Below are 15,976 nucleotides of genomic sequence, written 5' to 3' on the forward strand. Positions count from 1 at the left end.
TACGTTTTTTGACTACATGGCTGCCTTCTGAGATCACAGCAATAATTTACTGAAAATAATGTTTGTAAAAACTGACTAAGTTCATTCCAATTCAATGTTAATATTCTAGCAAGTTAGTGAGTCCAAAAGCATTGTGAATCATTCAGATCGGTTAGTTAGCAGCTTGTAAAGCTCTAAGCACGCTTAAAAATAGTGTCACAAACAATGACTCCTTCCCTAAGGGCTGATTTAATTTACACAAAATCTATCGCTTCATCAAACGCCCCGTCCCATCCCACCCCACTCCCTCCTTTAAGACAGAATTGTGAGATGTCAGAGGTCTGTGTAAAGGCCCTGTCCCCTTTGCAACCATTAATAGTCAGTGGGCCTGGAGAATATCCCATATCATCCCACAGCTCTAATTACCCCTCAGTGAGTCCTCAGAGACAGATGCTCAGGGAGCCAAGCCCCATTCGTCACAGTGCGGCTGCATGGCAGACTCAATATGAAAAAAAAACAAACTGTCACACTCTGCACTGTCACATAAATTCTCCCCCGTCTCAGTTTGTCTTTTCCAGCTGCTCCCCAGCCCACTGTAGATGCAGACTACATTAGGAAGCCCATTCATGTCCAGCCACCAGCAGTTGGCTGTAATTTGTTTCGGCTAGGGGGGCAGAGTTTAATTTACATGTGAAAGGCCACGGCCTATTCAAATATTGTAACTCTCATTTTGTCCCAGGGTTATTGATACCAGCTTCACAGAATTCAGATTAAAGGTACAGGAGGCTTTACTGCTATTGTGCAAAACTGCAGAAGTTGTGTAATAATGTCTCAGCTGGCCAGATACCAACGTTAGGAGGAAGACAGGACAGCAGGATTCTCCTGGTTGTGCTGACCCATTAAGAACTGATCTTTTCTGGCTTTTTGCAACAGTGAGACCCCTCATGGGAACAATCTGGCCTACAAAGAAAACTTTCAATGGAGCCATCCCAGTAACGATAACCTTAATGGCTTTATAACCACATACAGATCTACAGGTGTACACCTTCACTATACTGGGGTTGAAACTACCTAAACATAAATTGATCTTTGAAAGAGGAAATATCAAAGTTTCACTTTTGCCGGTAGCAAAGTCATCTTTCTAAGTTGTAAGGTAACACAGTTATGATATACTTCAGCCCTCAATTATATCCCTTAGCACATTTCACAACATTTTCTAATTGTACACCTAAAAATCCACCCATCTAGCTTTGTAACAGCCAAGAACCGGAAAAACACAAGGCTGAAATTTGATGTCTTTGTCATATGCTGGTCACTAGATCATATTTACTCATATCTGCAGTTCAAACTGAACGGATATGTATTTTGTCTCACAGCAATGTGAAGTGTGTGTAACTTTCCACTCAATGTTTAACTTTTAACTATCAAGAATTCAAGAAAGCCACATGAAGACTTGTTCACTTTTCATAATCTGATAAAACCTTTTACTTTTGAGACAACTTCTGAAGTCCACCTCACTCACTATGTTATTTCTTTCTAATCGATTTGATTAAGACTAGTTAAACTTTAACCAGCACCATTTGTGTTTGTTTAAATTGAAATCTTAGGCACTTTAGATATCACCAGTTTCAGTTTTTCTGTGTATCTTTAGTTGACTAAAAGAGAGAGAAAGTGAACGACAATCAATGTGCATGCATGCATGCATGTGCATGTGTTTAAGGTGAATGCGCAGAGTGCATGGTCAAAGTGGAGGTATACTCCAAAAGAAGTGCTGGTCGAAAAGTCAAAAAGCTGTAGAATCGACCCCTGCAATGAACAATTATATTATATAAATTATATATCGTGAGAAGACCTGATCAGCTTTCTTTGAATGGAGAGTCAAGACCGTAATCAAGAAATAAAACAAATGTTCTGTCTGCCAGACTTTTTCAAGCAAGACCTGCACGGACCAGCCGTGCTTACTGTACCTGTAATGTCATTTCATATAGATATGTTTGACTATTATTTTTGGTAATTGTCAAAGATCGCTACAGATTTACTTCAGCAATTAAAACCAAATTAAATTGTAGGCCTCATCCCAAAGTTTTTACAGTATTCAAGAAGCATCTGCTAACAGGAGAAGAGACCATGTTTGACTAATTTCTCCCTATTTTCTTAACAAAACAATGAATGTGGTCTAATAGTTTTTCATTTTCATGCAGCCTACAACCATTAAACCTTTGAGTAACTGGAATGAAATGCAAAGTTACAGAATCCTGGATGAGGATCTGCAGCAGAGTGGTGGGTGAATAACCCAAAGACAAAACATCAGATCATACAGTATAAAACCGATCATATTACTTTTAAAGCAGTGTTAAATTGTAATTTTATTATCAATAGTAATATTTGTACAGGCCCACCTCAGGCTCAATATGATGACCAGCCTCTCGCACCATCTGTACTTTAAAATAGTATAATAATAGTATAAATGACTTGTCCTTTCCAAAGAGTCAGACCTCAAGTTGCACGGCCTCGTTCAGTTTGAGTATACCGCTGCCTGAACTGTACGCCTGCACAGGAATAATTGCTGCATATGAGTGTGTTGAATATGAGGGAGTGTGTGTGTGTGTGTTAAGCACCTGCATGTACTGCACTGTAGGTGAATGTGTGTGTTGATGCGTACATGAGTGTGTCTGGGTATTTGTGAGAGAGTGTATGAATGTGTGTGAGAGGCAGCATTAGAAGGCAGACGGAGGCCGTGGAGTTATTGGCATCAGTTTAATAATCTCTCCTTTGCCCTTGCCCTGACTGATGAGCACATCTCCTGTAATTGCTGATATTTAATATTTATTAACACGTCAATCTTAGATACAGCCGGCAGCGCAGCATCTGGCCCATGAGGCAGCAGATTAACCATTCAAGTGGAAAGCATCATGATAGATTCATCCAGTATGGATTTATTTGTTAATTAAGAGCTGTCAATACATTGAAGCCTGTATGGTTAGCTCTGTGCTGCATGAAGCCGCTCCAGTGGAGATAACATGATGATGGAGGATGGGTGTCTGAGAGGTGGGAGGGGGTTGAGAGAGAAATCAGGGTCTGACTCAGCAAAGCTGCAGATGAAGATGCCATCACTTTGTCAACAAGGCTGTGGAAGAAGATACAGTACACACACATATTGTGAGACACGCTCAGTGAAGCTCCCCAGGGTGATTATTTATCATCACAGTCCCCACCGTGCCCGAGACGTCCTCTCTTTTTTCAGCTGAGCTGTGTACCTCTTTGCGCTTTCCATCCATCTTTTCTTTGATCTTATCATTCCCGGCCTGTTTCCTCAACTCTTCCGATCTCTGTGGTGAGAAATGAGGCTTGTGCTGCACCGAGGCAGGCTAAAACAAAAGCCATTGTTCTCATACCAGTGATAATGACTCACTGTAAGATGACATATAGACAGATTTACTGAGAGGCAAATGACCAAATGGGTCACCCACAAAATGTGTGTGTATTCTTTTAAATTGAGGATTGAACAGAAAGCAAGTGTTGAATTAAGGAGTGCTACATTCACAGTTTCTGTGCAGGAAAAAGATTTCAGTATTGCTACCACTATTGCTTTTACATCTTAAAAACCTGATGCTAACAGGCACTTCTTTAAAGGATTGTCTGTAAGTCCATGACAAGTAAGAAATTGTCATCAGAAATAAAAGAAAAGGTGGGAGACGATAAATGTGTGCATTCGAATCTCAAAAACCCTTTTGCGTTAAACATCACTGACTTATGATCTGTGACAGGAAACCAGAAGGATGACATGTTTATTTTGCTGGATCTCTTCCTTAAAAGAGTGCCAACACTTATTTTCTTAAGGGACTGTCAATACTGTAGCATCACGTCCCACAGCTCAACAGTGGCAGGTAAACTCTGAGGTTGTGTGGGTTTAGTATCTCGTAGTTACAGGACAGTACATTAGGTCTAAAGAGAGTCTGAAATCTTGGGTCACTTCAGCTCTATTAACCAGACTGATTGAATTACCGCCTGGCTGCTCGGATTCTGTCTGTTGTTGACCCAAGCCCAGCTGTGACTGATGGTTAGGTCCTTTGTTTTGAAATTATGGAGCCTGTATTCCCAGCTCGTGCTCGGATACTGAGCACGTACAAGCAGACATGGAGAAATGTGAGGACAGTTTTCTCCACGGTGATGCTCTTTCCCCTGCACATCTTCACTGTATTTCCCCATCGCTACCTCTCCAGTTATGAAGATTAATGGGAGCCCAACGTTGCGCTGACATATTGCTGCTGTCATTCTTCTCTATTGCCTTCATCTCTTTCATCTCCTACCTCTTCCCTGGTTTTTCTCTTATTTCTAACTCCCTGTTTTTGTCTTCCACAGGTCACTCTGGCTTTGTCACGTTGAGCTGCATGTGCATTTGCTGAGGTATCTTAATGTTCTGTATGTCTGATAATGTATGTAAAGGAGTGAGCCAGTACGTGCGCTCTGACATGTGATATCTGTCTGCAGAGTGAAGGCAGTTTTAACACCCGCTGCTGTTAATGCCGAGCTAAACCGCTCCTCTGTCAGTTCAGAGGCCAGGCAAGCTTAATGTAGCTCGTGAGGAGGAGCTGAAGCACAGGATAAGGAGTTGAAAGTGTGTGTGTGTGTGTGTGTGTGTGTGTGTGTGTGTGTGTGTGTGTGTGTGTGTGTGCATGAGATTGAGAGAGTGAGTTTTGTGCCAGAGCTGCAGTAATCAGCCCGACCCAGCCCAGACTCTTTGAAGCTGCTGCAGGCCAATACTGCAGAGCATCACTCTGTCACTAGAGGGCCATTATGTCAAATTAAAAAAGTACAAGCTCACAAACAATAATATATTGTATTTTTTATTCATAATCGTACCCCTTAATAAAAATTAATAAACAATGTTTTCCCCTGAGAGCATCTTTCAGCCTCCAAATCAATCCTACAAGAATCAATTAAGCTGCTTGGTGACCACTCCTTCTGGCAGCCTAGAAACTGTGTAGACGTCATGTGCCCTCTACAATCAAGATGCCCCCATTCACCTCTTTTCACCTTGATATGAGGACTTTGTCCAGCAGGGTGAAATGCACAAGAAGTTTTATGTTTTTCCTTCCTCTGATGAATCGAAATGACCAAGCTGCGTCAATATAGCATGCTCCCTAGCTGGCTTCCCAACACAGGACATCCTCAAGCAAATGGGAAGTACTGCTGAACCCGACCTTCAGCAAACTGCGTAATGGAGGTGCTGGACAAATGTACAATGTGAATGTATACCCATTTCCACAGTGGGTGTGAAGTGTGTGAGAGGCAGTGAGAACGGGCCAGACAAAGGCCAAGAGTCTGTCAGGTTGAAGAAAGACAGCTGACAGACTATCTGTTGATTCCTCCCCCACCTTTTCAACTCTTGTCTCTGCTCTTTGGGACATCAGGACACGGGCAATAAACCACCACAAGCAACACACGTGGACAGCTGTAGCCCTTTATTCTGCCAGCAAGAGGGGCTCGACACCGGGTGAAGAGGGCACGTCTGGTTTTGTTACAGCGTTGATTTAGGTTTGGAACAGAGTGTGGCCTTTGCTTTATAATAAGCCTCCCTGAGCCACGTACGACTCCTGTCTCTTTAAGAGTTTGTGATATACCTGAATGCATCTTAGCACAATCTACATGGCCTGCAGGCCAAATAAAAAGGCTTAAAATCACCTTATTAAATATCAACTCTTATTTATTGGAACACAATTGGACTATTTGCAAAGTCACAAAAAATCCAGTAGGGCTCCTCTAGTGTCACACTGCACAGTAAAGCTCAAACATCCAACTTTAACCAAATGTGTTTTTGAGTCGTGACCAAAACACCCTGCCAGATAAAGGCTCCGTCATCGCTCACTTGATGCTGCCACACCTTAAGGAGGCTTTATCAATAAGGACCTTATAAGTTATCCTCTCCTCAGAGTTACTCTCCGCAGGCTGAGCCAAAGGAGGGTTATGTCAGAGGGGAAGAGTTGCAGTCCCCTTTTGGTGGAAGACCACAGGATAATTTGTCATGTCTTCATGGACATTAGTGTCCGTAGTCGCCTGAACTGCATTCCTTGGCAGTGAAGCTCTCGTCACTGTCCAAACTCAATACTGTGGACATGAGAGAAGTCCCACGTGATGTTTTTGCCCAGGTCACGGTCCAGTGGCCCTGAGTAGTGCGTAGCCTTCTTTCTACATTGCCCCCTCCTTCCCCTCTCCTACAAGCATTTATCTCTCTGCATGGTTTTGGCAGCGATGTGCTTTTCCCAGCATTTAGCCAGGAGAGGGAGAGAGGAGGGGAGCGGAGGAGAAAAGGGGGCCTTTTCAAGCGGGGAATGACGGACGCTTTATTAAAAGAGGCAGGGCCTTTTGAGAGGCTGGCCCCTCCGTGCTCCCCCCACCCCGTGTGTCTGGCCCATTGTCACGGGGCGGTGGCAGCAACCCCCCTGCCAGGCGCTTTGTCACTGTAAGTCACCTCGCAGACTGAAACAGACCCACTCTGAAAAAACACACCCATTCTCCACAGCAACTCTACGCTTTTCTGGTATCGCCTGGTCCGTGAAAAAAAATGATTGTCTGGCTGTCACAAAATATACAGGAGACACAGAGATGGGCGTGACGTGTGGGGAAGAAGGGACAGGAGAAAGGAGGGATAAAGTTGGGGTGACATGGGGTATTGGGGCGCAACAAAACCTGAAAGGTGGAGACGATAGATGAGGTGGAGAGCAGAACATAGAGAGTGATGGAGAAAAGAAAACGGGTGGGGAAAAGATGGAGATGAAGGAGGAAAATTGCAGCAATTGAGGCAGTTTGGAAAGTTGAGTAAGATTTAAAAATAAATAGAAAAAGTAGCCGAAGATGAGCCAGCATGTCGATTGTGGGGTTCGAATTTGTTTTTGGCCGGGTGTGAAATGTGTGTCTTTAGATACAGGCAGCATTCCTCTAGAGATAAAACCCCCGGGCCCCCGTCCCCTCAACCCCCACCCTCCTCATTCTCTCCACCCACCATGCTTACTCAAGTGTGTGTGTCTGGGCGTGTGTGTGTGTTGTGTGTTCGTGTTTACGTTTTGACGGGGGTCTGCGTTCCCTGTGCTGCAGAACTTGCAGGGGGCAACAGAAAAGACAGCTGTGAGTTTGAGAGAAACAGAAAACGTAAGAAAGCGAGAGTGGAGGGCCAACAGGCATGCCAGTCAAGACCGTCACTTTTGGAGTGAGTACCACCATCTCTGCTGCTCTCCCTCTCCTCTTCACCTTCCTTCTTCTGCGTTCTCACTTAAGCTCTGTTCCTGTCACTCTCTCTGTTGATTCATATTATCTCTCTACCTGTACGCTCCTCTACCTCTCTTGTTTTATTGCTGTCTTTTTTGCAATGTTTTGTTTAGTTACAAAATCCTCGGTTGCTTTTTTGCAGATGTAATGCACCTGCCAACGCTCCCCGTCTCTATCCTTTCACATCAGATAGTAATGGGCCAGTACTTTTGTCACTGGCTTTGCTCCAAGTTCTCTTTCATATTTGTTTTGTCTCTAAGACATGAATATGTAGGTATTGGTATTTACTCTTTGTCCATTTTGTTCAAGCTAATTTTTTATTCAGCTCATGCCTCTCTGTGTTTGCTCTCTGCTTACTAAGTACAATTCTTCTTCTCCGTCCATCCTCATGAACTGTTTTGAAGACTTCTGTCCACTTTCACAGCTTGGTCTTGTTTTGTGTCCTGAATTTGCTCTCATCTTTAGTAATGGGAATGACTAAAACAAGAGAGATGGAAAGACAGAGATAGAGGAACACTGGGTTTGTTTAATGAGAAGGTGATGTGTCACTTTTGAATTAACGACAAACTTGTTTTGTTTTAATCGAAGTTTCAAAGAAGAGATGGTGTAAGAAACAGACAGCAAGTCATTTCTTTACAGACTCAAACTTAACTGGTTAGACTGAGCCTCCCATAGCAACATGGGAGGGTGCTCGAGTATCTGTGAGAGCTGTGATGTATGTGCATCCAAGATTAGTGTAAGTGCGTATGTGTGGGTGTGTATCTTGTTCTCATTTCCTCCTTAATCTTGTTTTTGACTGCATTTGTTCTTTTGTTTGATGTTCAAATTGTAGGATGTCACCCAGGATTAACTGTGGTAAGTAAACTGGAGGTCAGTAAACTGATTAGCGGGTCAATTAATGAGATTCTTTCATTGTGGCTACACTAAAGACTATAGACTATTTAACTTACAGAGGTTATGGCAAGTTAGCTCACATGGCCCGACTGCCTGGACGTGTGTGAGCACTACAGTTTACCTGGGGTGATAGAAGAAGAGACTGAGGTTTTACTGTAGATGATGCAACCTGCAGAAACGTGCCGAATTTGGTTCATCTGTCTGAAGTGCAGACAGCTAAACAATGCTGTCAGTAGTTGTGTTTTTCCCTTCATGCATCGTTTCTTCATTTATCATTCAGTTCCTCCCAAAGGTAGAAAAATCTAGAAGTAAACAGCCCAAATGGAGAAAAGCTAGGAAGTATCCAATGGTGAATTTAAAACCTTTTTGTAACTGAGAATAACAGTGAACAGCAGTGGGGAGAACTATTTGGATCCTTTTCTTAAGTAAAAGTAACAATAAAGCAAACATGAAGATATTAAAAAATATCAGTTTTTAGTATTAGTATTCTTGAATTCAAAATGCTAAAAGTACCTGAAGTATCAGAAGTAACAGTATTCATCATGCAGGAGGACCCATTTCAGATTCTTAACGTATATTCTCACAATTTTCATGCTCATCCTGCCCTATGGACGCGGGCAAGGTCATCATGGAGAGAGCTCTCGAATTAGGAAATATTATCTTTTATGATAAAGTTAATCACTTAGAAAAATATTTGCAGTGACCCTTCACTCTAAGCTGACTAGTGGACCCAGACATGCCAGTAAAATAACACGGCATAACAGGGACACTGGATCCCCACACGCTAGTGTAGCAAGCGTCCAGGCCCACTTGTCGAGGATTTGTTGACCGTCCCTTTTTTTCATATCGCTGTAAACCAGTGTTAGTTTTTCGTTGTATCGAACACTTTGCCTTCTTCTTTGTAAGGATACTATACTCCTCTCTCTGTAAGTGTCGTCCGATTGTTCTTAATGACGTCTGAACAAGTCCTGCATTGACGACCTTAGTCACCTGAAAAGTTTTTCCACTCATATTGCACTTATCTGGTGAGTCATGGTCATCACTATCATGCTGTAGAACACTTATGATCCTATTTACTGATATCTTTCCCATAGATGTAAATGCAGCTGTCACTTTAACCACAGTTCCTATTGAAACACCAGTTGAGCAATATGTTGGACTGAATCCTGCAATCTTTGCACCCACAATCAACCTTTTTTCATGTTTCAAAATCTCTTAGATCTTTCCATATTTAAGGAACCTGGCCTGCTTTTAATACAAGCCACACAGCATGGTTATAACTTGCTTGCTCACTCTTTAATGTAATAAACATGAGTGTGAAGTATCATTAAATAGAAACATCCAAGCAAAGAGCATGTACCTCAATATTTACCTTAAATGCAGCACAGTTACTTTCCACTTAATCTGTGCATTATATTTTTTAGGATGAATTTGTTTCAGCAATTTAACATGTAAATATGCCAAAGTTTAAGTGTTAAATTTTACAGTATTTGACTTTGAAATATTCTGACTCAAGTAACTTATATTTCTAAATATTATACATTCTTTCTGTCCCTCCAAACGGTTAGAATCTGCATAATTGCTGTTGCGTTACTGTGCAGTGAGACACAGGATGTTTACCATATCTTGATCCTGTCCTCCATAGGTTCTAAAGCCTATCTCCTCCTTATGGCTTTCACCCTCTTTGTCACCCCAACAAAAGATCACAATAACCATGACAATCTCATCTTCAGGCGCAGGGGCTGCAGCAGGGCACGACATAAAGAGACAATCAATGAGTGCAGCGGGGACAAACAGAGGAATCAAGAGAGGGGGGGAATGGGAGTGTGAGAAAGTAAATAATAAAAACGGGACAAGACGCTTCGCCACATTCAGGCAACAGAAGCAGACAGTCAGCTTTACATGCAGACAGACTGACAGTGTTGAGTGGGGGGATGTAACAGCTCCATCCCTGTGCCTCGCTTGCTTGCTTCCTGTAAATGTGCCCATAGCTGAACGCTCCCAGGGGTCTCAGTCTGACTGACTCTACACTTACTACATCTCTGTAGCCGGAAACTGCCCCGCTGCCTGCTCAACCTCCTCAAGCAGCCGGAGAGATGAAGGCAGAGATGGAGGCCCGAGAAGGAAAAAAAAGGGACAGAGAGAAAAAATCAATTTCTAGAACAAATGCAAGTCAGCAGAAAAGGGCGATGAAATGGCTGTTTAAGCACTCTGCAGTATTTTCCATATCCGCCTTTCAGTCTTTCCTTAAAATGTAAAGAAACGTGCAGTGCACAGTAAGTTTAACTACATCGAGATATCCAGTTAAGCAGGGAGAAAAAAATGCAAACATTATCCAGAGTTTGGTGTGCTTGCACAATATATGTTTGAAGTTCAGGAAATGATTGCAAGTAAAGCAGGACTTGTGACATGTTAAACATCAATTGCACCTTGTCTTCACCTTTCTGCTTAGTGCACAAATAGCTGTGGTGGCTGTTCAAATATTTATGATTTGCACCTGGTGCTGTGTCTGCAGATTCATGTTGTTGCCTGCGTGTGTGTTAGAGAGAGACGTTGTGTGTTGTGAATTTGTGCAAATGTAAAAGGAAATGCGTAGATTTCTGAAGCAGATAATAGTTCTATATCCACAGAAAAATCAACCTAAATCTTTGGCAGAGAGATTCTCTCATTGACATTCAGTGGAAGAGCTCCAGGATTTGTCTCTTGATTACATTAGCAAAATGCTCTTGGCTCTCTCTTCTGTAGCAGTGAGACCTGTTCAGATGTAGAATAACCTGTCTAGACTGCTTGGGAGGACAAGACAGACTTAAACTTGTGGTTCAAAGAGAAATCTGACGATCAGAGGATGACAAAAAAAGATCAGAACAGAGACAAAATATTTAAGAAGGAATAAACGGTGTCTGGTTTAATTGCTCCATATTAGGGACCCAACCTGTGATGAGTCCTTACAAGTAGACATCAGTTCATTTTTAGCGGGGACAAGTTTATAAAAAGAGGTTGTGATGTAAACTAAATGTGCAAGTGATGTAGTAGGAATTACAGCATTTGTGTAGCTGTATGTAAAGCAGCGACACATTGAGCTGGGAGTTAATTCTCCTGTTTTCTTCCAACGACCTCATGACAGAAACATCTGATTAAATGACGGCTGTGTTGCTGACGTATGATGACTAGTGAGCAGGTTGTTTCCCCCATTGCCAGTACTAGATCAGCAAGAGTAGTTTCGAAAGCAGTTACTTTGATTGCAATACAACCTAACAGTGTCTGAAAGTAATCCCTCAACCATGTGCACACAGCCACTGCAAAGAGATAGAAGGGGAACAGTTTGCACAAAGATTTAATGCAGATGGAGAGATAGCAAACACATGTTATATCAGCCATTTTCATCCCACTGTCGACACATAACAGCGTCTTCTCAAATCCTGGTCTTTACAATTAGATCACACACACTCATTCAATCTGATCCCATTCAGAATCGTTACACACACACACACACAGACACTGAATCAATGTCTTTTGAAAAGGGTGATTCTTCAGGTGTAGTCGACCGTTGCAGAGGGTCTTTGCGGCCGGGATGTCGATCTCATGCGTGCCTTCTTGTGCATACGTACACGCACACGTACACACACACACACACAGGTATACATTGAGTTTCCGAACACTGCAGTCCACCGGCGAGGGGGTGATGTCATTCTGTCTGCTGCAGCGCCAGCAGAGGAGGCAAGCGAGGGGGGAGAGAGAAACGTCAGAAGCAAAGGGATGAAAGGGGTAAAGACGGGGGAAGAACGGGGAAGAAAAAGCTGAGATAAAGAGGAAGAGAGGGGAGTTCAGGGCAGAGGATTTTCTGTGATGAGATAGGAGAATAATTTGACTTGGTAATTTTCAGCGTCATTATGAGGAGCCTTGCGCCGTCTCAGCCTGAGGACACTTGCATGCACGTTGCACGACAGCGTGTGTTGATATTGCTAATGTTAACTGTGGAGCTGCTGAGCAGGTTATTGTCCGTTTCTTTTTGCTCCAAACAGTTTGATTTATGGCCTCGCTCATTTTCGCTCGGCCCCAGAGCCCAAAGCTTGTCCGCTCTCTTTGGGAATAATCAGAGGCACACACATTCATCTAACTCCTACTGCAAGACGTAGCAGAGGAATTACCACAAGACTGATCCTTGTATGTGTGTGCGCACTGTACCTGTTTATGTCTGAGTTAAGGGTTGGGTGTGGTTACCCTGCGTCCTTATCTCACCACAACACACGCTCACTTCTTGACGCAAACAGATCTGACGTAAAAACACGCAGACGCACATATTAAAGTTCAGAACTCACCACTATGAAAGAAAATGTACGATAAGCAGTGTTAGTCTGTCTGGGAGACTCTAATGATAGTCTCTGCAGTGTTTGGGGGGCAGTGAACTGAGTCCAGGGTGGTGGGAAGACAGCCGTCCGGGTCACCATGGTGAAACCATGCCACCATTTACTCAGGGACCATGTATATTGTGTTGGCTTGTGTGTGTGTCTGCATCAGCTGTATTTGCCTCTACATTGATGACAGGATTTTTCTTGTGTCACCATGGCACAGCGTGCAAACATTCCAACAGAGAGAAGATACTTGTTTAAAAACATACATTGTTTAGATATTTAATGCTAAAGGGATTCTCAAAGACCAAATCTACCTACTGGTGCAAATAATGTAACCTAACCAAACGCAGCCTTTGTCCAGTCCTTCACACGGATTCTCTTCTTAAACCAGGTCTGTTTTGGCATTTTAGTATGGTGATCGTAACTCCAGTGACAGGTGCAATTGTGTGTGTCTCTTTAAAGATGGCAGGTGCACTGGGGTCAGTTTCTTGCTCCACAAGAAGTTAAGAGTGAAGAAGTTTGTGGGTACTCAGCATCAAGGTTCAAGTGAATAGGAGAGGCTGAACATGGCTAACCAAGAGAGCTTGGCAACTGTGAGTAAATAGTGCTGTTAACATAGACACTGAACAGAGACATGCTCATGTATGTTTGACCCATTTTATCATGTTGACTGTTTATTGCTTTTACCTGAATATCGTATGTTAGATTCTTACGCGTTACAGTAGCCAACATCCAGTATTATGTGTGTTTATGTTTTTGTGTGTGTGTGGGAATGTCTCATCAGTGTGTCAGCATGTGTGTGTGTGTGTGTGTGAGTGGGCTTTTTACTGCAGAGTAGTACGCCTGTCAGTTGTCTGTGACCAAAAGCAAAAACATCTTTAGGAGAGAATAACAATGACTCAGAGACAAGTGGCTCCTTGTGCGTCACACAAAAGCCCAGGATTTATGACTTTACACACAGGATGCTGCAAACTGTAAGAACTCATCTGATAAAAAGAAGCTTTGCCTCTAAAGATTTCATCGCTAAGACAGATATACGGAACAAATATCTCAGACAGTCCTGTTTTCCTGCTTCAGTCAGCTGGAGTTTTCTGTTTCCCTGCCATTCCCCCAACCTTTTTTTTTTTCCCAGTGACCTCTCTCTTTGCACTGCGCTGTGCCATTGGTGTCATGCTGAGGGTGTGTTGTGTCATTTGTTGCTATGCCTCTACTTCAGGCATGTGGATCCTTTCTCCTTTTAACTCAGTCTCTCTCTGTCAAAAGAAGCCCAACAACCCTGTCAAAACAAAAGACAACGCGGCTCAAAGCGGCACGTTATGTCGATGAGAAAAGCATTTTGTTTTGTGTGTTTGATGATAGCATTTGGTTGTTTTCCTTTGGATCAGAAATTGCTGGCGTACGGGGTTTGTACATGAATTTTATTCTCTGCGTTTGTGTGAAAACATGACCAGCATGTTGAGATAGCTGGTTAGATGGAGGGAGGGGATGGGCATGAGGGGGAGAGAGAGAGGAGATTATGTAAATGTAATGAAAAAGTGCAGGGTTTGCCGCAGTCGAGTTTCTCCCTGTGGTTCTCCCTCGGTCGCTCCTGCTTCTCCTGCTCTCCTCTCCCTCGCTCCCCCCCCCGTGCCGCATGAGTGATCCTGTTTCAGCAGCACCCCTGCCTTCCTGGGAGAGGCATGAAGCCCTCAGACACAAACAAAACACAGACAAAAACAGTAGACGTGCCATGTGCCGCAGGCCCGTGAGCCAGGACACACCAGACCCTCTCTCTCCGTCTCTCCTATCTCCATTCACCTTGTGTCTCTTTCTCTCTTGTTCATTCACACACGCAAACTCAGAGTCAGGACAAAGAGCCAACAGTCTGCTGACCACAACAGACACTCCAGTAGCTGTCTGTATTATCACACTTGCCTTATCACCTGAGAGCAGAGCGGAGAATAGACTCGTGGACACATTTTTAGTGGTGTATTGAGCCAGGAGCCCAGTCTACATTCAGAGGGGAGTTTGTACTACACTGGTTCACCTCACATTTAAAGGTGCAGATGCTGATTTTCAAACTGCACCCTCCAAAATCTCAAGGGCGGAGAGACATGAGAGGAAACCTGATGGATTACGACTGAACGTTTTCAGTCCTTCTAACACCTCTGAAGAAATATTAACCAATCTGTCTCCCTCTCCATTTTCCCTCTCCACTTTATGTGTCTCTCACTTTCTCTTATACCCCGTATCCCCCTCCTCTCTTTCCCTCTATCTGTTCCGCTTGCAGGCAGATGCTGGCAACAGTTTTCTCCGAGCGGCCCGGTCTGGCAACCTGGACAAGGCCCTGGACCATATCAAAAATGGCATCGATATAAACACGGCCAATCAGGTGGGAGAGCTACACATTCCCTGGTTGAGCAAGCTCATCCAACAATGAGCCAGTGATTTAAATATTCTTGGTTTTTGAATGATTTAAGAAAAATAGAGTTTATCTGAAAACTGATTGTCATTTGTAATGCACTGCAGTGCCTGGTTTGAACAGAAACATATTTGAGTATTTGTGAATAATCATGTGCTACCGACTGACCACAGTCTGCCAGGATTTAGTCTCCCTTCCTGCCTTCTAACTGATTGAATTAAAATTCAAAATGTGGTTTTGCTGCCTACCTCTCATTCAAGTAAAAACCAGCAATGTGTGAATAGTAAAAAACAGTACAATTGAGCTTCTTGCAAAAGTGAAATGAATAAACCTGCAGCAACTATAAGATATTCCTGCAATTCACACAGAAAAGCAAATGTTATATAAGACATGTAATGTGTTTTTAATGTTGAGTGTGCATGTTGTGCCTGACTTGATCACTGAGCTGTTATGTGTCCATCCTTCTGTCTGTGCACTCAGTCATGCATCAAACTGTATGTGCATGCTCAGGTAGACTGTAATCAGCGGATGAAGGTGGCAGGTGGAGTGTACAGGGTCTCCAGAGAAGGCGATAAATAGGGCATGGGGCTTTTCCTTCGCCCTGTCTCCTCCATCCTGCCTCCTTTACTATGACGGTTGTTCCCAGAGTGACCAGGAAGAGGCAGCATTAGTGAGCTCGGACTGCTGCCCTCAGGCTGCCAAAAGGTGGCCGAAGTAGCGTGTGTGTATGTGTGTGTGTGTGTGTGAGATAGAGGGAGAGAGAGAAGTAGTTTCCTCCGCCTCATTAATCTAACTTAGTCATGGTTTCCCCTCCATTCACTTATGCTGTCCTCAACATTTTGTAATTATTGCTGCTTATGCTTCTGTCAGGGTTTCTATGAGGCCCATTTTTAGGCCCCATAACAAACCCAACATAACAACAGATGTATACCCGTAAAGCGGCCATTACTGGCAAACTCCTTTATTATGATGAAGGGAGACACCGCATGGAGTACAAATAGAATTACATACAGAATGTGCAATGTGATATCAAGAAGTTGCAGAATACTCCTCCTTAATATTATCATTTTATAAAAAAAATTAA

General features: G+C 43.2%; 1 protein-coding gene across 9 annotated transcripts in view; it reads left to right on the forward strand.

Annotated features, from left to right (window-relative positions):
- ank1a (ankyrin 1, erythrocytic a) overlaps positions 1-15,976 on the forward strand; it is an 89,748-nt gene that overhangs the window by 40,989 nt on the left and 32,783 nt on the right. For 8 of the 9 annotated variants that reach the window (XM_069682452.1, XM_069682451.1, XM_069682453.1 and 5 more), the window contains one exon: positions 14,761-14,862. In XM_069682452.1, coding sequence (XP_069538553.1) covers positions 14,761-14,862 — 102 coding nt within the window. Of the gene's footprint in view, positions 1-7,033; positions 7,187-14,760; positions 14,863-15,976 lie in introns of those variants that run through there. The other variant, XM_069682459.1, reaches the window with a different exon arrangement.

This window comes from Semicossyphus pulcher, unplaced genomic scaffold, assembly GCF_022749685.1.
Source record: "Semicossyphus pulcher isolate SPU_LCO1_2020_fin unplaced genomic scaffold, fSemPul1.0.p SCAF_6, whole genome shotgun sequence".
Classification (NCBI taxonomy): domain Eukaryota; kingdom Metazoa; phylum Chordata; class Actinopteri; order Labriformes; family Labridae; genus Semicossyphus; species Semicossyphus pulcher.